This window comes from Crocodylus siamensis, chromosome 3 (assembly GCF_052110815.1).
Source record: "Crocodylus siamensis isolate JL-2025a chromosome 3, ASM5211081v1, whole genome shotgun sequence".
Lineage (NCBI taxonomy): Eukaryota > Metazoa > Chordata > Crocodylia > Crocodylidae > Crocodylus > Crocodylus siamensis.
The window spans coordinates 57769196-57795374 of NC_143397.1; the positions used below are offsets into that span (position 1 = coordinate 57769196).

Here is a 26179-nt window from a genome sequence, read left to right on the forward strand (position 1 = left end):
GGTGCCTTACTCTGCGTGCGTGCAGCCCAATGTCTCTGTGGCAGGCCCAGTGTTCAGGCTTCTGCTGCATGCACAGCATTGTAGCGGGAGCTGGTAACCAGTACCTTTGCTGAGTGTGGCACCCCATAACTGCTTCCCAGTGCCCCTTCCCGCTGCTCACCAGGACGTGTAGTCTGCTGCAGGTTTGGCTCAGCAGTGGGGCATGGGGATTGAGCTGTGCTTACCAGGGTGCTCCGGGTATGCGGCTGTCCTTATCAGCTACAAAAACCAAAGAAAGCTGATAGCCAATAATGTCATTTCTCCTTTTATCTGTGCCAATCCAATAGCCAGCCGCTATATCCCTAATAACAATGTGATCATAGACATTTCCCTGTGCTATTAAATGCTGTATTTATGTGAATACTTCTTTTAAGATGATTCCCCCAAAATTTGAATCTATGCATGGAAAATTAGAAGTAATCTATAATTGTAAATTACTTACAATTTTCCAGGTAAAGAATCTAGTGGTTGTCTTCAATTCATCTCCCTTCACTGCTGTGGGGATGGGGAGGGAAGCAGTGGGAAGACAAGTGGCAGGGGGGCAGGCATTGTGTCAGGACATTGCCCTCTTGGGAATATCTGTCTTAAATTTCATGAAACAAGATTATATGCAATGCTAGATAAAAAAAAAAAAATTATGCTTAATAATCACAGGTGGTGGAAATTGCTTTAAATGCTTAAAGCTGTCAGCTGATTTCCATTATAAGAAGAGGTTTTCAATTGCTTGTATCTTTGTCAGACTTAAATTATCTGAGCAGAAGCTTTTCATGGTGGCATGTGTTTGAGGCTAAAATGAGTTGGAAAAGTGCAGCTGTTTCCAAGAATCTGATTAGAAAATACAATTCTTAGACCTAAATGTTTTATGAGAAGTTTCTTGTGCTTCCACAGTGAAACTTGGCAAGGAGTGTGCACAGGTATCTGGAATATTCTTTTGCTGTCTTTATGATAATCTGCCAGATGGGCTTTTGAAAATTCTTAGTTTTCCCATGCTCAGAAGCACATTGTTTGAATTTTGACAATTAAACTTTCTGATGACTCTCTCAGCAGCAAGTGCTTCATCTCCTGTGGCTCCTGTATACTGATCAGATGGTGTGTGGTATACCCATATTGTAACTGCTCGCTCCAATACAGGTGTGGTGTCATTGCTGAGAAGAACTTCTGTGCAGTCTTTTTTCTCTTGGCTACAGTGGACCACTGTAGTGATGATTCCTACCTAGAGAGGTGTGGAGGAATGAAGGAGAAAGCAGCATGGCAGCTTGCGCTAGACTGCAGATGAGTGAAGAAATTGTGGCTCAGCAGAGGGAGAAATGGATAACAGATTCCAGCTTAGGGTGAAAGAAACATCAGTTCAGGGAGGAGAAGGAATAGGAACTGGAGAGGAGGGAAAATAGAAAAAGGAGGGTAAGATAGCACATGAACAGAGAGCGAAAGGAATATACGAGTCAGGAGCCATGGCTTGGGGTGGAGGGAAGGTAGGAACGAGGGAAGGGAATGTAGGCTGGAGTTGTGGAAGAAGAACGGAGATGGGAGATACAGAAGCTAGGGAAGAGGTTGGGGAAGGATAGGAGCCGGGGGTGGAGAATAAGGCCAGGATTTGACAGGGGTAGAAACAGTTGGTGAATGGGGAGCAGGAAGGGTATGGAGGACAAGAGCAAGCATGGAGTAGGGAACAGGGATAGTAGCCAAGGAGGGAAGTTAGAATTTAGTGGGGTACAGGGTTAGGAGCAGATGGTAGGATAAAGAAAAGGGGGAGGCACGGTGTTAGGGGTTTGGGAGGAAATGCTAGTGGCAATTGTGATATTAAGACCAGTGGTTTAAGGATAGAAGGATCTTTAACTGTTACATAACACTCCTCTCCAGAATCTGGAGTTGTCCTAGTCTCTGAATTGCAGTGTTTCCTTTTGTGTCTATTTAAAAAGCTATGAAATCTGCTGGCAAAATTAGCCATGTTACACAGAAGCCTTCTTCTATTAGTCCATTTACGATCCAGTGTCTGTTCTGTATCTAAAGATCCTAGGTGTGCAGATGATCCAAATGAGACATCAACATGCCACCCAAGGATGAAATTTAAATTGGTCTTTGGAAAAATGGTTTGGAACTGTTGCTTCTGTGATAAAAGAATATTAAGGATATAGAAGTTAATTACTCACAAATTGGGAAAATCCAGAATTAAGATTATTTATGTAGCCTTAATTCATCTCCCTTATGCATGTGCATAACTTGATGATCACATATTATCTTTTTTCTCCATAGAATCCTTGCTTCTTTCAGTGTAAGGGACTGTGGTTTGTGGTTCTATCGGTTAGATGATGAATGAGGCCATTTTTTTTTAGGATTATCATCTCATTTGTTGGAGAAGTAGGAAGAAGGGAATGAGGCAGGACATTTTAATTTTACCCATGGTCTCATGGATAAAGGCAGTTGAATGCCACCCTGGAGAAATGTGTATCCCTCCTTTTGTCATCGTGTCCCTGTGTGATGCAGGGGAAGTTGTAAATGAAAAAAATCCCATTGTGGTAGCTCCCATTTCATTTTCTGATTGCCCAGCTGGGGATGCCTTAGGGTTAACTTGCAGAAACACTGAGTGGTAAGTGAGGCCAATGAGAGTCTGCTGTGAGCATGTAATGTGCTATAAATAGGGAACTACCTAAATCACGGCAGAAGTTCATTGTGCAGCGGTGCCTTCAATCCTGCTCATTTTGCTGTACCCCCGCACTAGTGGCCAAGAGGCAATTAATGCTGCAGTTTTTGCCTGTAGACCCACTCAGTAGTCATGGGGAGAGTGTGACAGAAAGCAAGATTAAAGGCACCACTGCACCGCAAACTTGTGCTGTGATTTCGGAAAATTCCTAGCTATAAATGCTAAGCACTCTAAAAAGCAACTCCTAAGCGTCTCATATTGGGCACCCAACGTTAGTTGATATTTTGGCAGTTTTGACATTTAATGTCTGTGTCTGAGTTCTCCCAATCTAATATTACAGTACTTCTCCTCACATGGTCATTCTTAAGATATGTGCACCATAGAAAAGCCAGCAAACTGATTAACTCTGTATTCGGTGCAGAGGTCTTGCGGTTTGCAGTAATAATGAGAAGGCCACACAATAGAGTACATCTGTGCTGCAATCCAGAGGAGTAATTGCAGCTAACGTCTTTAATACCCTAATTGGTTTCAGTCTAGCTGTCCTGGGAGCGCAGGCTGCAAAACTTGCATGTATTCTTGGATAAATACTTGGGCTGAGTTCTTAGCTGCCATGGGCTCACTCTTACTAATTCCCAGGCTAGCCAGTTTAAAGTGAACTCACATATGTCTACCCAGATTGCAGTCACACTTTTGGGTTGCAGGGTTGATATAGCCACAGAATAGCTATGATACTTGCATGTGCATATACGCATTGAATTTAGTGAATGCTTTTTTGTGTACAGATTGAGAATGTGCTGTTTCTCCCACCATGTAATTAGACTGGGCATTACATATGCACAGAAGTGTCCAAAGTAAGATCGTATTTTCTAATTTTTAAGTGTTTGACTTTTCTACATTTAACATTGTTTATATCTTAAAATACTATGTTTAAATTACGTTATCCTCCTGGAAACTGATTCCCTAAGAGGTAACATCTGAGAACTGATTTTCTCAGAGATTATGCTCGATGTTTGAATAATGACTAAGAGTTTGTTGTTTGAGGAAGCATCACAGTGTGGAAAAGGGAAGTCGTCAAGTCATTAGGGCACCTATGCATGAGCAGTGAGGCTGCAGCACGTCAGAGCAGGCTCAATTAATCGAGTCTACTGGAGAGTGGTAATGACCATGCTCCAGAAGACTCTACTGTCTCATGTATCGGGGTCCCCGGATTTAAAAATGGCAGTGGGAGTGCTTTTAACTATGTAAAGTTTGTTCAAGGAGCTTTAGTTAAAGCACCCCCACTGCCATTTTTAAGTATGGGGCCCCCACCGCCATTTTTAAGCATGGGGACACTGATACACAAGATACTCTGGGCGCTTTAATTAGAGCAACTCTTGGAGCTGCTTTAAATAAAGTGCTGCTCCCCCGTCCTCCCCTGCACGTGTATAAATGCCCTAGGAGTTGGACAAAACAACCAAGAATTCTTGTTTGGCAATAACATTGTCTCGTTTAGTTTAGAAGTTCTAGATATCTTATGTACTTTTTATAGTCCCCTCAGTTGCCACTGTGAAGTAGGTAAAGATATACTGCGTTTTATAGAAGCACGGGCAGAGTCTGAGCTTTTTACCTTCGTTTGTATCAGGAGTTTGCGATGGAATAAGGAGCTGAACTTAGAATATAAACAGGTGTTGCCAAATTAAGCACGGCTGATCTGTTTCACTGAACGAAACATACAGTTCCTGCTTTTCCACTTTGGGTAGGGGGTGTGATCCTGTAGGACAATAGGTGATGTATTCCCTGCTTTTAGAGATGTACCTCTTAGATTTCCCAGGGCAAGTTTCTTTAAGTGGGAAAAGCCAGGGCTTCCTGCTTGCAGACGCACGCCCTGGAGATTGTCTGAGGCACCTCTCTCTAGGAGAGGAAAGCTACCTCCAGAGTCACAAGGGCCCCAGTCCTGGGAATTCCTGGGGTGCACAGGATCAGACCCAGGCATTTGGAGAGTGCAAGCAGTTCTGGGCTGTCCATACTGTTCTCCCAAAAAGTGGCAAAGCTATTGCCACCTTTATCATGACCACAATTTTTCGGCATTAGTGGCACTACAAGGGGTGTGGTTTGCTTGGCCTTTGTGCTGCCATAACTTTTTTTATGGTGGCACAAAGGGGACTTCTTTTTCTACCCTTCGATCTTATAAGTCGTAGATCAGTACTTTTAACTAACCAGTTTCACTTCACTTGTTTAGTTCTGGATGGTTACTATATGAGATGGTGTGCCTAGTTTTGCTGTTGAAAATTGTGGCTTGCTTAATTTTAATTCAAAGATTAGCTGTGCTTGCTCTAAATATTTATATCTGTCATCATTTTCTGTGATATTAAAGCACTGCAGGTTCCTTTTTCAATATATTTTCATAATTTTTATTCTGTCTGCAGATGTGGTGACTAAAAGAATCAGTCTTGTGGCCTGTATAGTACATAGTGCCTTAACGATGGGGTTTGGGAGTGACCTGAAATATTCTCATGATGCTTTGTTGAAATTGCAAGACTGGGAGCTACGACTACTGGAAGCAGTGAAGAAATTCATGGCCATGCGAGTAAAAAGTGACAAAGAATATGCATCCACTTTACAGAATCTTTGTAACCAGGTGGATAAAGAGAGTACTTTTCAGCTGGATTATATTAGCAATGTGTCCAAGGTAAGAGAATATTATCAATTGAAAATAGAGTAATTTTTCTTTTAAAAAAGCATAGATAACGTACTTTGAGTTATTTTTATAGATAATATGAAGGAACAGTTGTTTTTGTTGAATCAGAGATGATGAACTATTTAGAAGTGTGTCAGAATAAATGTTGCTTGTAGTATGTTATCACTTTGAGGTTGATTTCACTGGGCTATTCTCAGCTCTCTGTTCCTTCTGCTTTATTCTCCAGTCGTCCCCATTTTACTTCAAGTGAAATGTTAGTTGGTTTATGCCAGAGTAATGTAGCCAATAGGTTCTGACTAATGCATTTTTTTTTTTTTTAGGATTAGTAAAAGTTGGGAGTTGTAAATGCTCAGGGTGGAGTGCATGGCATTCAAGCTCCCCTGAAGAGCTGAGAACAATGAACTAAACTAGAATCCCTAATTCGGTGCTCTGGTATTGTAGACTCCCAGGGTTACCCAGATGCTTTGTCTAGTGTTTTTTTGAAAGTATACTATGTTGCAGTGAAAAATTTCTTTTTTTTACAGTTAAAAAGAAACTCTTGTTTATATAATGTACTTTTTTTTTTTTATAATAAACTGTATTAATGCTTTGTATTTTTTTCAACTGCATACCATTGTGTGAATAATGGTCAGAATGTCAGCCTCAGCTCTGAATTTCCTGGCTTTTTTTATGTGTCACAGAATATCAGATTTTTTTTTCTCGTAATATTATTTAAAGGGATTGCTTTGCGTATACAGTTTACAGTACCAAAAGATCTTGACTCTTTTGAAAAGTTTAAAAAATCCACGAACATTGTTTACTAAATAGATCAAGATCAGGTACAGCAAAGGTAGTGGCAAAGCAAATTCACATCACTTGCAACTAAGCTCCAACTGTGCCTGATCTGGTAGAGAGAGGACAGTAATGTCTTAAAGGCTCATTTCATCCTTGCCCTCTTCTGAGAAAAGCTGAATTAGGACACCTTACCCACTCATGGTGGTCACTAAATAATTGTTATGTATCAGCTTTCAATTGCTGTCAACCTTACAGCCTTGAAATGGTGAAGTGTTTCCTGTAAAATGCCTGTAGTTTGGTAATTGGAACACTTCCCTGGGAATTCTGTTTGTTTCTTCCATCCTCAAGCAGAGGTAGGCCTATAAGCCACAGGTATCCTGAGTGAATGCTGTAAATACTCAATTACAGGTTAAAGGTACCCCCACCTTTTCCTGCAATTTAGATGCATCCTGTTTCATTCATGTCTTCGAATGGAAGTGGCATAGACTACTGTGTTGTGCTTAGGCACTTAAATTCCAAGCCTTACTCTAGGCAGATTATGGACTTTCCATGTCATTGGAGGTGTTCAGTAAGTGCCTGGAAAGCCACTGATCGTGGATGATCTAGGTGTTGCTATACTGTTTTTGAGATCTGCACCATTTTCATATACCACAAGAAATTGAATAAGTACTTCTTCTATGACTGTAAGTATTCAGTGGCTTAATCTTACCATTTAGCTGAAAAAAATGCATATTTACATAACAGTAAACTTTAGTGTTCTGCTAAAGGTGTTATTTTTAAGGCTTATTAGAAGTGGAAAGTAAAGCCGAATCAGTGATCTCTACAATTCTATGCCAGAAATGTTGCTGAAGTAGGGCTGGAAGGGACCTCCAGGTGTCATCTAGTCTTTCATCAGTCCCACGGGACGCCCATGCCCGCTACGGAACAGGAAGGTCTGGGTGAGGGAGATGCCCTGCCCTCCATTAATGCTGACTTCGTGAAGGAACACCTTGGAAAGCTGGATACCTTCAAGTCAGCTGGCCCTGACAATCTACACCCCAGGGTACTCAAGGAGCTGGTGTGCGTCATAGCCCAGTCTCTGGCACGGATCTTTGAAAACTCCTGGAGCTCTGCTGTAGTGCCCGAAGACTGGAAGAAGGCCAGTGTGGGGCCTATCTTCAAGAAAGGGAGGAAAGTGGATCCGGCTAACTATAGGTCCATCACCCTGACTTCTATCCTGGGGAAGATCTTAGAAAAGTTTATTAAAGAGGCCATCCTTAATAGTCTGGCTGATGCCAACATCCTAAGGGATAGCCAGCACAGATTTGTTGCCGGTAGGTCTTGCTTGACCAATCTTATTTCCTTCTATGACCAGGTGACCTATCACCTGGACAAGGGAGAAGAGATTGATGTCATATATCTTGACTTCAAAAAAGCCTTCAGTCTGGTATCCCATGATCACCTCTTGGTAAAACTGGCCAATTTTTGTGGCGTTGGGTCCACCATGATCCGCTGACTGGGAAATTGGCTCCGTGGTCAGACCCAGAGGGTAGTAATTAATGGAAGTCTCTCATCATGGTGCCCTGTGACCAGTGGGGTCCCCCAAGGCTCCCAAGGCTTTGTCTTTGGACCCATATTGTTCAACATCTTCATTAATGATGTGGACACTGGAGTCAGAAGCGGACTGGCCAAGTTCCCCAATGACACCAAACTTTGGGGCAAAGTATCCACACCAGAAGACAGGCGGGTGATCCAGGCTGACCTGGACGGGCTCAGGAAATGGGCGGACGAGAACCTGATGGTGTTTAACACCAAAAAACGTAAGGTTCTTCACCTTGGGAAGAAAAACCTGCAGCATCCTTATAGGCGCGGCAGTGCTACGCTGGCTAGCACTACAGAAGAAAGAGACTTGGGGGTCATCATTGACCACAAGTTGAACATGAACCAGCAATGCGATGCTAGTAAAGTGACCAAAATGCTGGCTTGCATCCATAGATACTTCTCAAGCAAATCCTGGGATGTCTTTCTCCCCTTGTACTCGGCCTTGGTGAGGCCGCAGCTGGAGTACTGCATCCAGTTTTGGGCTCCACAATTCAAAAAGGATGTGGAGAAGCTTGAGAGAGTCCAGAGAAGAGCCACGCACACGATCAGAGGTCAGGAAAACAGACCTTATGACAACAGGCTGAGAGCCATGGGGCTCTTTAGCTTGGAAAAGCACAGGCTCGGGGGGATCTGATGGCCACCTATAAGTTTATCAGGGGTGACCACCTGTATCTGGGCAAACGTTTGTTCACCAGAGCGCCCCAAGGGATGACGAGGTCGAACGGTCATAAACTACTACAAGACCGTTTCAGGCTGGACGTAAGGAAGAATTTCTTTACTGTCTGAGCCCCCAAGGTCTGGAACAGCCTGCCATCGGAGGTGGTTCAAGCACCTACTTTAAACACCTTCAAGAGCAAATTGGATGCTTATTTTGCTGAGATTGTATGACCCCAGCTGACTTCCTGCCCTTTGGGCAGGGGGCTGGACTCAATGATCTTCCAAGGTCTCTTCCAGCCCTAATGTCTATGGAATCTATGAACCCCCTGCCTGAGGCAGGATCCTCCCTGTCTAAACCATCTTGTACAAATCTATTATCTAACACCTAATAAAGCTGCATGGTCAACCCTGACACAACACAAGATATAACACCATAATTTGCCACAGGTAAAGAAGGTGGATGATGACTGCTAGCTTCCTGCTGCTGTAAAGTTTGTTAATATGTGCTCAAGAGATCCCAGGAAGAGGGCTCTGCACCCTCCCACAGGGGAAGGCAAAAACCCCCCACAGTTCATACCAGTCTGACCATTGGGTAAAATTCCTTCCTGATCCCAAGTATGGCCATAAGTTTGACCCTGAGTGGGACAAGTCCTTCTAGGTAGGAACCTCTAGGTTTGTCCCAGCAGAAGCATTGATCCCAATCAAAATCTGCAGCATCCAATGCAGCCAGCACTTAGTGATAGTACGGAAGACTTAAAGATGAACAACCCCCTCCCCCTCACCACCCCCCTTGACAGCATGTAGCAGGAGGGGTTGGGGGAATTTCTTGACAGCCCCACACAGTAATCGGCAAAGCCCAAGAGCATGAGAGATGCCTGTAGTGAAACATAAACATAGTTCTGCCTAGATCATGCCCATATGGTGGCTCTCTGACTACTTATTGAACACCTCCAGTGATATGGGAGTTTACAAGGTCCCTAGAGTAGGTCTATTGTGATATCTTACTGTTTTAACAATGATGAAGCTTTTCCTGATATCCAGTCTAAACCTGTTTTGCTTCAACTTCAAGACATTGGTCCATGTCCTACTCTGCAGCAAGAGAGAAAAGGTGTTTTCCTTCTTTATGGCAGCCCTTCAGGTACTGGAAAATTCCTGTAATGTCCCTTCTTCAGAACCTCTTCTGCAAATTGAACATGCTTAGCCTCTCCTTGTATGTGACTTGTATTTCAAGTGCTTTGCTTTTTTTTTTTTTTTTTGGTTGTCTGCTTCTGGACCCTCTCTGTTTCCTGTATGTCCGTTTTAAAGTGTGGAGCCCAAAACTCTACATGGTACTTGAGATGAAGCCTAACCAGTGCTGAGTAGAGAGGCACTATCACCTCCTTCGTTTTGCACTGAATACTTCTGTTGATATATCCCAAACATGCATTTGTCTTTTGTGCAGCTGCATCACACTGCAGACTTGTATTGAGCCTGTGATTTACCAAGACTTTCAGATCCTTCTCTGTAGTGCTGCCATCTAGCCAGGTGTTGCCCGTTTTGTATTTGATTGTTGTTCCCAAAGGTAGCACCTTGTATTTGTCAGCATTGAACTTCATCCTGTTAGCTCCTGCCCAGCTTTTCAGTCTGTTGAGATCTTTCTAAATTGTGCTTCTATCCTCCAATGTGTTCACAGTCCTTCCCAGATTGGTCATCTGCAGACTTCATAGATTCATAGAAGTAGGGTTGGAAGGAACCTTGTAGATCATCAAGTCTGATCCCCTGCCCTGGGCAGGAGAGAAAAAATGGGCTCAAATAACCCCAGCCAGGCAGATGTCAAGCCTCTTCTTAAAGACCCCCAGGGTAGGAGCCAGCACCACTTCTCTTGGAAGTTGGTTCCAAATCCTAGCTGCCCTGACTGAAGTAGTGCTGTCGGATGTCTAGTCTAAACCTACTCTCTAATAACTTGTGGTCATTATTCCTTCTTACCTCGGGGTGCGCTAGGGGGAACAAGGCCTCTCCCAAACCCTGTTGGTCCCCCCTAGTGAGTTTATAGACAGCCACCAGGTCCCCCGTTAGCCTTCTCTTGCGAAGGCTGAATAGATTAAGGTCCCGTAGGGTCTGCCCTGCTGTCCCTGGATCATGCGGGTGGCCTTCCTCTGGACCATCTCAGTGTGGTCTGCGTCCCTCCTGAAGTGCGGCGCCCAGAACTGAACAGAGTACTCCAGCTGCAGCCTGACCCGTGTCGCATAGAGGGGGAGGATCACCTCCTTGGCCCTGCTTGAGATGCATCTGTGGATGCAGGACAAAGTACGGTTAGCTCTACTGACCGTGACCTTGCATTGTAGGCTCATGTTCATCTTGGAGTCAGTAATGACTCCAAGATCTCTTTCTGCCACCGTGCTCTTGAGAAGGGAATTTCCCATCTTATAAGTGTGCTGCTGGTTCCTACTGCCCAAGTGCAGCACCCTGCACTTGTCAGTATTGAAACCCATCCTGTTTTCGTTAGCCCACCCCTGTAACGTGTCCAGTTCTGGCTGTAATCTGTCCTTCCCTGCTAGTGTGCCCACCTCACCCCATATCTTGAGATCATCAGCAAATTTAAACAGGCTGCTTTTCACCCTGTCGTCCAAGTCACTAATAAAGAAATTGAACAGTGCGGGCCCAAGGACCGAGCCCTGGGGGACTCCACTGCCCACTTTCGTCTAGGTTGAAAAAGACTCATCCACCCCTACCCTCTGAGTACGACCCTTCAGCTAATTTGCAGTCCATCTGACTGTAGGCATCAATGCCTCAGTCACCATGAGGATGGGGTGGGAGACCATGTCAAAGGCCTTGCTGAAGTCGAGAAAGACTACATCCACCATGACGCCTGTGTCCAATGCTTTTGTGATCTGATCGTAGAAGGCAATCAGGTTGGTCTGACAGGACCTGCCCCAATGAAACCATGTTGGTTGCCCTTGATCATCATCCCTGCTGCTGGCCCATCACAGATGTGATCCTTGATAGTCTTCTCAATGAGGTTCCCCAGAACTGAAGTAAGATTAATGGACCTATAGTTGCCTGGGTCCTCCCTCTTCCCTTTTGTAAAGAAGGGGACCACATTGGCTTTCTTCCAGTCATCTGGCACCTGGCTAAAGAACTGTGAGTGCTCGTAAAGCCGTGCCAAGGGCCCTGCAATAACCCCTGCTAGCTCCCCCAACATCCTGGGGTGGAGAGCATCTGGACCTGCTGATTTGAACATGTCCATCCCCTCCAGAAGCTCCCTAACCCAGTCCTCCCTGACCTTAGGCCTGGCGGTGTTTCTCCCAAGTCCATCTGGAATCTTGGTCAGGGGGTCCTGGTCCCTGCACAAGAAAATGGAGGCAAAGAATTAAAGAGGTCTGCTTTCTCCTCTGGTGCAACCACCAGATTGCCAAGCATATTCTGCAGGGGTCCCGCATTACCCGGTGCCGCCTTCATTCTCCCTATATATTTAAAAAAGGACTTTTTATTGTCTTTGATCCTTGATGCTAGCCCTAGCTCAGTATCTGCCTCAAGAAGCTTGCTCAAGAAGCTATTTCAGTATTGAAATCATTAATAAACAAGTTGAACAGCACTGGGTCCTGGACAGATCCCTGTTTCACTCCAGTTGAAACCTCTTGGCCTTCTGATGTGGATCCATTTATAATTATTTTTTGCTTGTGGCTGGTGCATTTATAATTATTCTTTGCTTGTGGCTGGTGAACCAGTTGTCTCCCTGCCTTATGAGAGTTTTATCTAGCCCATGGTTCTCCAATTTTTTTATGAGAAGGTCATACAGGACCTTGCCAAAAATCTTGTTGAAGTCCAAATACACTATATTCATAGCACTTCCTTCATCCACCCAAGTAGTTACTTGGTCAAAGGAGACAGAGTTTGTTTGGCATAATTTGTTCTTAGTAAATCTGTGCTGGTTCCCTGTGATAAGCGTTTCCTCCTACAACAGCTTGCAAATAGCCTCGCCAATACCTGGGAAGTTACTGGAGTAGGTCCTAAGGCTAATTAGTTTGTAGTTCTCTGGGTTCTCCTTTTTTCCTTTTTTAAAGAGGGGCACTAAGTTGACTCTTTACAAGTCCTCTGGTACCTCTCCTGTCTTCCATGATTTCATGAATATCATTGCCAAGGGATCAGAGACCTCCTCTGCCAGTTCCTTCAGTACTGTGGGATGAAGTTCATGAAGACCTGCTGACTTGAATTAATTCAGACCCATCAGAAGCTCTTTGACTGTCTCTCGTTATTTCTTCCCTTAGCTTGTCCCCTTCCCTACCTAAATATTTTTTATTAGGTACAGCTTAATTTTTTTGTGAAGACAAAGGAAAAGTAGCTGTTGAGTAGCTCTGTCTTCTTTGAATTTTGTGTTTAAAAGTTCCTCCTGGCTAGTTAACAGTGGACTGCTGCTTCCTTGGTCTCCTTTTTCTGGTCGCCATACTTATAAAACCTCCTCTTGTCTGAAGAACCTCTTTTTTTGTTCAAGTTGGATTTTCCTTTCAGCAAGTCTTTTAGGCTTGATCTAGATTCAAATTTGTCTAATTGCAGGGCTGTTCCAACTTCCAAGTAGCCAGGAGGCACCTGTTGGGAGCTGCATGCCTCAACAAAGTGAGCCACTGCCTTTCCAGGCTGCAAACCCTTATTCCCCCATCTGTGCACCTGCAATGTCTCAGTTTCCCCCACTTCTGCACTGTACATCCATGTCCCCACACTTCTACACTGTGTAGATGCCTGACTGCTGGGCTTCATGCCTGTGACCCTCCCACCCCTTGTTGTACTGTGTGGCCTAGGCTCACCACAATTCTCCATGTTGCAGCAATGCCTTGCCCCAATTGTTAAGCAATGTAGGGAGCAGCGACTCGCCAGGATCCTGGGGGCCACTATTTAATTCCTCATAGACTGCCAGTTGTAACAATTAATTACATAGAGTGGGTTGTATGTATGTTTTCCCCCCTTCTTGCAAAAACCTCAGGGTATATAGTTATACTGTCAAGAAAAACTTTTACTAGTATGACTTTGGGAACCAGTTGAAACTACTAGAAAAAGGTTTGAGTGAAGCATCTATTATACTAGGAAGATTTGCTGGTACTGTAGCACTAATAATGGTAGCTCTACTGCTACCATTTTACTGTACTTGTCTATACTTAACTCTGCCAGTTTAGCTAGCTGTACTAGTAGAATTTTTACTGTAGATGAGGCCTCAGTCAAATGCTGACAAACCTTACTTACGTTTAATGTTTGATATCACAGCCTTAGGTGGCAAAGCTCCAAGCCTAAGCCTAAATTAGAAATAATTGCAATCTGGTCTTTTAAAAAGGTCAAAAGGCAAAATGTAGACAGTTACTTACAGTATTTGTTAAAAAGAAATGTTTTGACTATGATTATCCTTGGGAAAAGTAGCTTTGTAGTCCTGTAAGTTGTCATACGCAGACTTGCAAAGGACACTAAAAATTATTGTGTCACATGTATTGTCTTTTTAACAAATAAATGAGTATGTTAACAGTTTTTTAAAATCTTTATTTGAACTTTAACTTTTCCCAAAATTGATAGGAATTTTTAGCTGCTTAAGCTATTTCTACTATCCAAAACGTGTGACAATTTGAGAGAACTGAATTTGCAGAATTATTTGTTCATTTTTTTCCAAGTTAGTCTGATTTTACTTGCATTTTCACAAGATCTTGCTCATCACCTTCAGGGCAGTGTAATAATGCAGAAATAATTATTGTCAGTGCATTTAGAAAAATTACATTTTCCTTACCCTTGGAAAAATTACATTTCTGTATTTGATTTCTAGTTCTGTCTCATAAAAAAACTCAAGAGTTGATGATTGGAATGCAAATGATAATGTGAGCTCTAAAAAAGAGGTAGTATGTTACCTGGGAGGCACAGTAGCTGTTTACAAAGAAGTTGCTAGATAAGCAATATTTTATTTTTAAAAGGGCTTCCAGTAAATATGGCTATTTTGCATGTTTAAAATAAACATGCATTACTTTTAAACCGATCAATGTTTTCTTTTCTTGTGCCTCATGTTATTTCTTTTCCTCTCAAAGCAGGCAGGAAGGAACTCTGTGCCCCCCACAAGCTGTTTCTGTAGGCTTTGCAAATCTTAATTCAGAAAAGCTTTCCCTGCTTCTGCCCTTCACGCTGTAATTTTTTGGTATACGACTGTCTTGGCATTTCTTTTTAAAATAATAACATACTGTTGAATCAGTATTAGCACAGCATGCAAAGAAGAATATAAAATGGTTGGAAACATGCAAATGGTATGCTATTATTATTGTGTTATTAGTCTTATGTCTTACCTAGGTTTTGTTTGGGCAAATAAAAAAAAAATTATCCCAAAACTTTTTAACTGTATTATCTGTGCTTTGGTGAGATGGTGGGTTTTTTGATACTTTTAAGGTTTGTTGAAACACAAGATTGTGATAAGTTGTTTTGCTGAAGTTAGTGGGTCACACTAAAATAGAACACAGAATTTTCACGGCTTCTGTCTCGCCCATAACCATTGGAGTGTACAACTGCCGCTAAATCTGGTCCTTTGTCATTAGTTTTTTTTGTATGCCATTTGCAATATATCTTGCAAATCTGATTTTTATTAATGGCTTTTGATTTTTCTCCAGTGAAAAGGTGTAACTTTTAGGCATGTCACCTTCGGCTGTGAATCTTGTAGCTACTAGTGTATTGCCTTGATGAGCAAGGTCCAAAGGATATGTATGATGTACAGGAAATAAAGATGATTTAATTGATAATTTTCTTTAATTTAAGTCAGTGTTAAACCTAGGATCTAGTCTAGTATTAAGAGGCATGTAATGGTGGGGGTGCTTTTTTACATGGGTTGTAAAACAGAGTTTCTCACCTTTTAGTCACTAAAGATACAGTGGTATCTACAGTGAGAGTGAGAACTTTTAGTCACAGTGTTCCAGTTAAATCCCATTGCTGATGATTATAACTACCAACATCCTTTAATTTTAATTGGGGTACAGCATCCATGATGCTGAATTTAGAAAATTATCCTTTCGAAGTCGGATTCTTACCCCCCTATATTCTTATTAAAATTAGGCAGGACTCCCTGAGATAAACTTCTAAAAATATCAAATAAAGGTATCTTTTGAGGTTCAAGTCTGGAACTGAGTACAAGTACACTGTACATTCTGGCCTTGTACGTTAACTAAATAAAAAGCTCTTTTTTTCTCCTCTAACAAAATGCAGATGGCACAGTTAAGTGAATTAGCAACATAACTGAGATGAATTTAAGTAAAAGCAAAAATTGCCTAGGGCAGTGGGTAGCATGTTTTGGGGAGGTAGGAAGAAAGGACACAGACATGTGTCCCAAAGGAATTTGGAAGACAGTTCAGATGAGGCCGAGTAACTTTCTTGACAGACCCAAATTTTTGGATTAATATCTCTAACTCCCTTGTGTTGACCCCAAGATATTCTGAGAACCAAGAAATGTTCAAACAGCCAGTCCCACCAAAGTTAAATACTCAAACATAGATGTAGGTAAAATAATGAAATACTGAAATGATATAAATGACTTACCATACAGATGAGGCATATCAAACAAATGATTAAAATTGTATAAAGTGCACATTCATTTAAAGAAATAGTAAGTAATAATCTTACTAACATTTAAGAAAATGTAAAATGTCTCAAAGCCCTCAAGTCTAAAAAGCCTCTAACACGTGAACAGCCTGTTGGGGAAAAGAACTTTTCACTTAAGATTCAAATTAAGTTATAAAAGAGTCTTTATTTTAGTTTCTGTGGATGGGCTATTTAGCAATGAAGAGCAAAGATTTTGAGATGAGCCCAAAATTTTATACTCTGTGGTTTGGCTAAAATATCAAAAAGCGTAATAAATAAGGTAAAATATATAAGTGTTCTTAATTGGTGTTACTCAAATTAATATTCATACTCCTATTCTTATCCCGTATGCAAACTATATCTTGTCTAAAATTAGCCTTGTCTAGCCAGTAAATGTACTTTACACAGACTTTTGCAAAACCTCTAACCTAGCTTTTTGCATTCCATCTTTCCTGAGTTTTGTAAAACAGTTCACACTTTTTGTTCTCCTTTTTCCTTTGCTTCCTCTTACCAAAACTATTGAAAGCAAGCACCATTAAGCAACTTAAGGCCTACTAGAGTTTATACTTATGGACCGTCCCCACCTAGATCATTCATATCTTTTGAGCAGGGTTTGGATTAGATGTCCTGAGGTCCCTTTCTACCCTAATTTCTATGATTCTATGAAAAAAGCAAGATTATACTGTAGTCTAAAGCACTGTTTCTCAACTTGTGGGTCACAAGAATATACAAAGGGTTGTGAACAAACTTGAAAAAATGGATCAACAAACTGTAAAAATGGATTCTCCTTTAAAGGAGAAACATTTGGGAAAACATGGCTTTTGCCTTGCAGGCTGGTTAGGGCCCCCTATGTCCCCTACACCTCCTCCTGCTCCCTGTACACTGAGGGGCTGTGGCCTAGGGGCACGGAGCAGTGGGTTGGGAGTGAGGGGCACTGGGTCAGGACTGGTCATTGATGTTTACAAATGAGTCCTAGTACAAAAATGGTTGAGAACCACTGATTTAAAGAAAGCAAAGTTTTTTTGTTTTTTGTTTTTAAAAAGATTTTTTTAAAATTTAAATTAATGGTGGACTTACATTTTCTTTCTAAGGTGCAGTTATGTCTAAGCCAGTTACAATAAGTTCTCTTCTTTCATTTTCTTCTAGTCGTGGCTGCTTATGGTTCAGCAGACAGAACAACTTAGCCGAATCATGAAGACTCATGCAGAGGACCTTAATTCTGGGCCATTACATAGGCTTACAATGATGATCAAAGATAAGCAGCAAGTAAAGAAGAGCTATGTGGGAGTTCACCAGCAGATTGAGGCAGAGATGTACAAGGTATTTCACTCTTAAGTTATGAAGTTTTTAACATAAGTTATTAGTATTTATTCTACATAGTTTACTGGCTTTTACATGTAAGCTTTGAGGTGAACAAGCCAGATGCCACTGTGCTGCTTCACTCTGCTGTACACATTTAAAATAAGTGTGCTGAATTGTGTTTGTATTTCAGTCAATTCCTTCAATTATGTATGCATTACTAGTTGAAAAGCCAGAAAGAACAGAAACTGTCCTTGATTTAATTTGGTAGACAGCTTGGGAAACATTCTTCGTTTGGGAAAAGGTGATTCCACATGACCACTCTTCCTTCTGTTCCCCTCTAGTCGTCTTCAGGTTGGGGTAAAAAATCTATTAGTCAAAATTTATGAGTCTACTAGGGATAAATGGAGAAAAAATTGTGGTGAGCCTTCTTAGTTTCTGCAGAATCTAAGTATGTGCTAAAAACAATTTACCCTTTTGAGAGCTGTCCAAATGTGATGCAGCTCTGTCTCCTAAGTCAGTAGACAGATTGCTTGGGGACTGCTTCTGTCACTCAAAGCTTTCCAAAGTTTCAGCTAGAGTGAAAAGTGATTAGTTTTGTCAGTTTAGTTGCAGTTCTTGAGAACAGCATGAGCGGCAGTGAAACGGGCAAGAATCAGAATTCTATTCTAGTGCTCTAAGATTGGTTTTGAACAACAGCAAAGACAGATGGATACTGGAGCTCACTGAGGATGAGCACTAAAAAGCAGGGACTGGAAGAATAGATCTGTGCCCTTTGTATTTGGCAGAAATCTGAGTGGCAGCCTGAACTGAGCAATAAGACCCATGGATTGTGGGATTTGGAAAACATTCTCCAGAGGCGGAGCCTGGAGATCGGTTTATTAAGGAAACTGTAAATACTTACTTTAGAATGGAAAATTATGGGAAGGAGAGGTTATTCTCCTGTCAGAATTTAGCTTTTCTGCAGTTAATCTGGGGGTGGGGGAAATAAAGATTTATTTATTTATTTTACTAAATGAATTACTTTTAAGACATTTTTTATGCATCCTGAGGAACATCAACCCACAGAGGAGGCTGGGGCTAATGGTTCTTCCTTTCTAGTTTAAATAGGCTACAAGTGATGCTTGTTAATTAATTAATTAATTTTTTAAACAAGACTAGTGTTTGGGCAGAATTTCTCATGGAGGAAAAAGGGGCACTTCTGTATAATTGTTAACTCCAGGTCCTTCACATCAAGGTTTAACTGAAAGCAAGATGATTTTCTATGAAATCTTGTACCCCACAAGCATTTCCCTCCAGTCAGCCAGACTTGCATCTGTTGTTAGAATAGTCCAGAGGAGACACTACAGAGAAGAGCAGCTCTTATATAGGCTTGACTCCTGTATCGGACCAAACCCCCACATTTTCAGAATTTTCCATCGCAAAAATGTTGATTTCATTAGGAAACTTCAGATGTCTCCTAGGATCCCTAGCTCCAAGAGAGAGCTACAAAACAGATTGTCTAAAGGAAGCTATTCCTGGAATTGTAGGATTTCCCGGGCCTAGGACAGGAGTCCAGATGGAGTTTCATTGGACCTTAACTTATGTTTTCAGGAAGTTTGTACATAATTGTTTGGGCTCAGTAAGGCAGTTGTTTTCCAACAACAAAAATATTCTAATCGCCTGTAGAACAACTGGAAGCCAAATATTTTTCTTCTCAGTTTGTTTAGCTGATCTATTTAGACAAGTAATGATTCGCGGAAAAACTGTTGCAAATTGTAATAGTGGAAAAGTCCAGGAGAGTATCTTGGGTCAGGATACAAAACACCTGAGCAGACATAATTCCTGGCAAATAGAGTAAGATTTCATTGGCTTGGAATTTCTGAATATCTGACTTTACCTGAATTGCCCTTTCAGCTTTGATTTCTGTTTGCAGAGATTATGGGAAGTGTAGAATTGTTTTGGCTGGAACTGATATTAAATATGATATCTAGTACAGAGCTGTAGTCTGTTGTATTGCTGGCTTTATCTACTCGAGAGAGCCAGGTCAGAGCATTTCTGTTTCCTAGGAGCTGTTGAAACTAGTATGAGTTTTGCAAAATCTCAATGAGCATATGAAAAGACTAACAGAAAACATTGTGCTGGAGCTACTGGTACTTGTACTTCAGTTGAATAATTCAGCCAAGGAAGAAACTGAAGTACAAAGGCCAAGGGTTAGTAAGGAACTAGTCAGGGAACTTCTGGAGGGACTGGATGTATTCAAATCAGCTGGTCCAGATGATCTCCACCCTAGAGTACTGAGGGAATTAGCTGAGGTCATTGCGGGACCCCTGGCATGGCTTTATGAGCACTCGTGGTGCTCTGGTGTGGTGGCAGAGGACTGGAAGAAGGCCAGCGTGGTTCCCATCTTCAAAAAAGGAAGGAAGGAGGACCTGGGAAACTATAGGCCAGTTAGTCTTACCTCAATCCTGGGAAAGCTTTTTGTTTTTGTTGAATTATTCTGACGCATGTCCACGAGGGGCAGCAGGGGAGAGTATGCTTAGGGGCAACCAACATGGGTTAATTAGAGGCAGGTCCTGTCAGACCAACCTGGTGGCCTTCTATGATCAGATAACCAAATCATTAGATGCAGGGGTAGCAGTGGACGTAGTCTTCCTGGATTTCGGAAGGCCTTTGATACTGTCTCTCACCCCGTTCTCATTAAGAAACTGAGGGACTGTGGTGTCAACACCCACACAGTCAAATGGGTCGCCAGCTGGCCAGGGGAGCGGTGACAGTGTTAATTCCTGCAGTTCTGGAAATGGCTTTGGAAGCTGTGGTAATTAACACTGTCACTGCTTTCCCACTGACAAATTTCCAGACTTGTGAGGAGCCCTGCAGACTGAAAGGCGCAGCCCCGTGTATTGACCTGGGCCAGTATGTGGGATTGCCCCATGGCTGCATCTGGTGTGTGGGGCGGGGCTGGGGTGATTATGCTGGATTACACTTGTGCACCGACCCCAGGCTTGATGTGGCCTATGGACTGACCCTGCCCATGGGATTTAGCTTGTGGATTGACCCCGTGTCATTCTTCTGGCCCACAGTGTGAGAAAGTTAAGCAGCACTAAACCTGAGCTGTTACAGTTTAGCTTTATTCTACTACAGGGTAAGGTCATATGGACAGTTACTGTGGAACGTTGATTTCTGATAAAATCTCTCTCCCTTCTTATCTTGTCGGTCCGTATCTTTCCTTCTCACCCACTTGTGGTAGAGTTTTGAGCTGAAAAGTGCAGCCACTGTAGGAGCTGAGCTCGGTTAGAATATGAATAATAAAACTGGTTATTTTACAGAAGGGGGCCTGTTAGTCATAGAAAATTGGGGTTGGAAGGGACCTCAGGAGGTCATCTAGTCCAACTACCTGCTCAAAGCAAGACCATGCCCAGCTATATCATCCCCACCAAGGCTTTGTTTAGCTGTCTCTTAATCTATCCAAGGATAGATTCCACAACCTCTCTGGGTAACCTGTTGCAGTGTTTTACTACCCTCCTAGTGAGAAAATTCTTCCTAATATCTAACCTAAACTTCCTTGGCTGCAACTTGAGACCATTGCTCCTTGTTCTGTCACCTGCCACCACTGATTACAGTCTAGCTCCATCCTCTTTCAAACTCCGCTTCAGTTAGTTGAAGGCTGCTATCAAATCTCCTCTTAGACTTCTCTTCTGTAGACTAAATAAGCCCAGTTCCATCAGCCTTTCCTCAGAAGTCAAGTGCCCCCGCCCCCGTACCATTTTTGTTGCCCTCCTCTGGACTCTCTCCAATTTGTCCACATCCTTTCTTTAGCGGGATGCTCAAAACTGAATGTAGTACTCCAGATTTGGCCACGCCAGTGTTGAATAGAGGGGAAAAATCATTTCTCTTGAGCTAATGGCAACATGCATACCATTTCACCTCAGGTTGCTGTTAGCCTTCTTGGCAACAAGGGCACACTGCTGACTCATACCCATCTTATTGTCCACTGTAACTTGCAGGTCCTTTTCCTCAGAGCTGCTGCTCGGCCAATCAGTCCCCAGCCTGTACTGGTGTACGGGATTGTTTTGAGCTAAGTACAGGACTTTGCACTTGTCCTTGTTGAACCTCATGAGATTCCTTTTGACCCAATCCTCCAATCTGTCTAGGTCACTGTGGCAGGGCACTGTAGGTGCAGGCCACTTTAAGGGCTTGACACTGGCAGCCACCAGGTGCCTGATGAGGGCAGCTATTTTGGACCTAGGGCTGCCCATATAAACAGGACAGTTTTGCTGGTGGAGGCCAGGCAACAACATCACCTGGCCGTAGGGCTGCTGGTATCATCTGGAGATAAGGGAGGAGCTGTAGGGGATGGTCAGGAGGCTCCTGGTCCTGGGTATGATCTAAAACTGCACCCTGCCAGGAGTGGGTGGCCTGGTGGGGCTCTCAGTGGTGCAGGAGCCCCCAGGATATGCCAAGCCAGTTAATACCCCCCAAGAAATGCCACCCTGGTGAAAGGTGCGTGGGGTGCTTTAACCCTAGCACTCACTTTGGGGTGGGTTTGCATTTCATCAGAGGTAGTTGCGGGGGTGCAAGCCCCGACGAGGAGAGTGGGGGCCAGGTACAGCCAAGGCCGCCTGAGCCCTGCAGGAGTGTGAGTCCCCGATAGGGAAGGTTGGGGCCAGGTACAGCTGTGGCCACCTGAGCCCTGCGGGGGTTCGAGACCCCAAGAGTGAAGTTTGGGGCCAGGTACGGCTGTGGCCTTCTGAACTCTGCGGAGGTTCAAGACCCTGAGAGGGAAGGTTGGGGCCAGGTACGGCTGTGGCCACCTGAGGCCTGCGGGGGTTCAAGACCCTGAGCAGGAGAGTGGGGTCAGGTACAGCTATGGCCACCTGAGCCCATCAGGAAGCAGAGCGAGAGAGTCGAGTCCTGACCCTGATAAGTCCTCCACTGCTGGGAGGCAGAGTGGGTTGAAAGTAACATCCTGAGTAGCACCACGACCTGCTGCCCCGGGGGGGTGTCAGAGTCCCCTGTGAGACCCTGGGGCACCAGTCATGGTGTGAGGTACCCCAGCTTCCCATGTCCAGGAAGGGGGACCTGGAGAGAGTGTGGGCTAGTGAGGCCAGAAGTAGAGTGCCCCCTCGCCTGGCTCATGCTGGGGCCAGGACCAAGAAGGTCAAAAGGCCCAGGGGCCCACCACGAGGGCCATCCAGTCATGGGCTTGGGGCAGGACCCTGCCTGGCCTTTGAGGTGAGGCCAGGGCCTGTGTATGGCCGATGGTCCTGAGTAGGGACCACGCCTGAGAGGGGAGCTAGCTACATGGAGCTTAGCAGCCAGGGTGAAGGCGGCATAGGCCGCTGGAGTGGGGGGAACCAAAGGAGGGTCCTATGAGGAGGATTCTGGAGCCTAGTGTGTGGAGCAAGTGTGTTTGTAACATGTGGATGCCATTTGCGAGGCTTGGGCTGTGGTGTAGGGGAGGATAGGAGCTGCAGATAGCACTTCTGGGATTGGTGCAAAAAAACGGGGAGCCTCCTGCCTTATTTAACAGCTTATCAATTTTCCAGCAAGTCGTGGTGGGCGAGACAGGCAGGTGGTGTGCCCGGAGGCGGGTGGGAGGCTGGCGACAGCTGGCCCGAGAGGAGCCCATTTTGCTACAGTCACTCTGGATCCTAACCCTACCCTCCAGTGTATCTACTGCTCCCCCCAGATAGGTGTCATCTGCAAACTTGCTGAGGATACACTTTATGCAGGCCATTGATGAAGACATTGAACAAAACCAGCCCCAGGACTGACTCCTGGGGTACTCGATACCAGCTGTCACCTAGACATCAAACCGTTGATTGCTATTCTTTGAACCTGAAGCTCCAGTCAGTTTTCTGTCTACCTTACAGTCTACTCATCCAGCCCATGCTTCCTTAGCTTGCCTGTGAGCATGTTGTGGGAGACCATATCAAAAGCCTTGCTAAAATCAAGGTACACCACATCTACTGGTCTCCCTGCATCCACAGAGCCATTTACCTCATCACAGAAGTCAGGCTGGTCAGGCATGATGTGCCCCTGGTGAATCCATGCTGACTACTCCTAATCACTTTTTTTCTCCAAGTGCTTAGAAATGGATTCCTTGAGGATCTGCTCCATGATTTTTCCAGCTACTGAGGTAAGGCTGACTGGTCTGTAGTTCCCTGGATCTTCCTCTTTCCCTTTCTTAAATATGGGCACTATGTTTGCCTTTTCTCAATTATCTGGGATCTCTCCTGATTGTCATGGGTCAGTGGCTATGCAATTGCATTAGCCAACTCCCTCAACACTTTTGGGTGCCTCCCATCTGGCCCCGTGGACTTGTACATGTCTGGCTTTTCTAAATAGTCCCTAACCTGTTCTTTCAGTACTGAGGGCTGCTCACTTCTTCCCCAAACTGTGCTGCCCAGTGCAGTAGTCTGGGAGCTGACCTTGCCTGTGAAGACTGAGGTCTCAAAGGCATTGAGCACTTAAGCCTTTTCTGCATCCTCTGTCACAAGGTTGTCTCTCCCATTCAGTAAAGGATCCACATGTTCCCTAATCCTCCTCTTGCTACTGACATACTTTTAGAAACCCTTCTTATTCCCCTACACATCTCTTGCTAGCTGCAACTCCAGTTGTACTTTGGCCTTCCTCTCTTAATCCCTTCATGCCTGAGCACTGTTCTTATATTCTTCCCTAGTTGTTTATCCAAGTTTTCACTTCTTATAAGCTTCCTTTTTGTGATTTAGTTTACTGAAGAGTTTCCTGCTAAGCCAAGCTGGTCTTCTGTTATATTTGCTAGTCTTCCTGCACATCAGAATGGTTTGTTCCTGCACTCATATTGTTCATTATCCATTACTCTTATTGACATGAATCTGTGGCTTTTACCAAAAATATCTTGGTTCATGGAGACGGTGCAGCTGATTAGGAGAGAGGCTCTTCTATCACTAGCTCCAGGTTGTATTTCTTTCCCCTTAAAGACCTTTAGATTCCATGACCCTTGAGAAATAATGCTATGTAAACATATGTTTTATGGCTTCTGAGACTGTTTTAAAATGCAGTATTTTTTGTCAGATTTTTATGTTAGTCACTGGAAAAAATCTGATTTTATTGTCGGGAGAGATCTAATAAGTGTTCAGAATATCTAATTATGATCCAGAAATATTTTAATACAATTTCATTTGGGTTCTCTTATTGAAATGTAATGTTTGGTTAATATTAATATCAACTAGGATGGCGTAAATAAATATGTTTTGCTTTGATGTAGGACATTATGATGAAAGAGGGGGGACTGTCTTAATCAGAAAGATTTTTCCCAGAAACCCTGGTTTTGGCCAGCCCTAGTGTTGGAGTCAAGCCTGTCAAACATCTGTTCTTCTCTGGTCTGTCTCCACTGTTTGTGTGGGGGTTTTTTGCTTGTTTGTATGTTTTCATTGCAATATGTGCTAGCATACTGAAGTGTTTTTCTGAACCAGTGAGGGGGAAAAAAGCATACATCCTTAGTGTCTTGGAAATTACATTCTATAATTGCCTTATTCTAATGCGAAAAAGTCTTTAACTGCTCAAGATAATGGCTCTAATACCTTTCCCATTTCTGCTTTCTTAATAGGTTACAAAGACAGAATTGGAAAAATTAAAAGCTAGTTATAGACAATTAATAAAAGAAGTAAATTCTGCCAAAGAGAAGTATAAAGAAGCTGTGGCTAAAGGTATGTTGTTACTGCTTGATACAGTATTACTGGTAGTTGTAGTTCTTTTTTAATATTGCCTTGTACTAACATTTTTTTTGAGTGAGACATTTCTGTTGAGTGAGAGAACATAGTCCCTGCTATATGTGCAGGTAAAGGCACAATGGGATCTAATGTGCAATTCACACAATCATGCCTTTTTCCATGCCACATGTGCTTGGCAGGAAGTGTGATGGTGGGATTGCATATTAGATCTCATTGCATCTTATTGCAAGTGCAGGGGGAGCCTGATACTGGGCTCCCTCTGCATGGGCAAGACGCAAGCTCTCATGGCTGGGAGCCCCCTCAACTGATGGCAGCTGTAGTGATCTCCCCATTCCACCGGTTTCACATGCCTGTGAGGCTTGGAGATTGTGGCTCTGGTGTTCTTTCTGCCTGAGGGGTTTCACGAGCCCGTGGGCCTGGGAGATCATAGCTGTGTCCTGTGTCTCCTGGGAATCAACCGTAGGGTGCTGCCAGGACCCAGAGTCTGCAGCTGCTGGGGCTGAGAGTTGCCAGGAGTTGCAAGAGTTGCAGCCTGGCTGGGCAAGGTGCACCCTCGTGGCTGGGAGCTGACAGTTGACAGGGCTCCCAGCTTCAGGGAAGACCCTGCTACATGTGCAAATTAAAGTTTAATAGCAACTAGCTATAAAGTTAGTACATGTTTTTGAGGTTTAACTTTATAGCTGGTTAGAGCTTTTCATTGTGCGATAGCTGCCCTGAATGTGTAGCTGGTCTTAAGGTAATTGTGTATTTAACTAGTTAATTGTGCGATACTTGTAATGTGTAGAGGAGGACTTTGTCATAATCTTTGTTTATATATAAATGTTTCTTCTTGATAGTTATTTAAAAGATTCCTGAAATGTGAATCATTTTGTTTAGGATTTTCCTTTTTCTCTTTAATTGACTGACTTGGAACATAAACACACACATACACAGACTTTGTGTCTTAATGCTAAATTGGGGGGAACCCTCCCCCCCAGTTTTCTGCTCATTTGTAGTCTGGGATATTTTTAAGGAGACAAAAGAAGTTAGGTGACCAAGCTGAAATTTGGTAAGTGCTGAGTGTCTTAATTCGTTGGGGTTCTTTGAAAGTCTTTGTGCTTTAAAGCTTGTGTGTGTGTGCGAGTGAGTGAGAGAGACAATTATTTGGGATCATAATTTTTTTTCCATCTTTTAACAATTATTTTTACCCTTTGATGTACATTATATTAATTGAAATTAAATGAGCAGTGGAGTGTGAATATAATTACT

The 26179-nt window shown here is 43.3% G+C and overlaps 1 protein-coding gene across 2 annotated transcripts in view; it reads left to right on the top strand.

The window, feature by feature from the left end:
• FER (FER tyrosine kinase) overlaps positions 1 to 26179 on the top strand; it is a 373188-nt gene that overhangs the window by 20433 nt on the left and 326576 nt on the right. For both annotated transcript variants that reach the window (XM_090038358.1, XM_090038357.1), the window contains 3 exons: positions 5086 to 5348; positions 17082 to 17255; positions 24808 to 24907. In XM_090038358.1, coding sequence (XP_089894484.1) covers positions 5142 to 5348; positions 17082 to 17255; positions 24808 to 24907 — 481 coding nt within the window. In that variant the 5' untranslated portion in view covers positions 5086 to 5141. The remainder of the gene's footprint in view (positions 1 to 5085; positions 5349 to 17081; positions 17256 to 24807; positions 24908 to 26179) is intronic.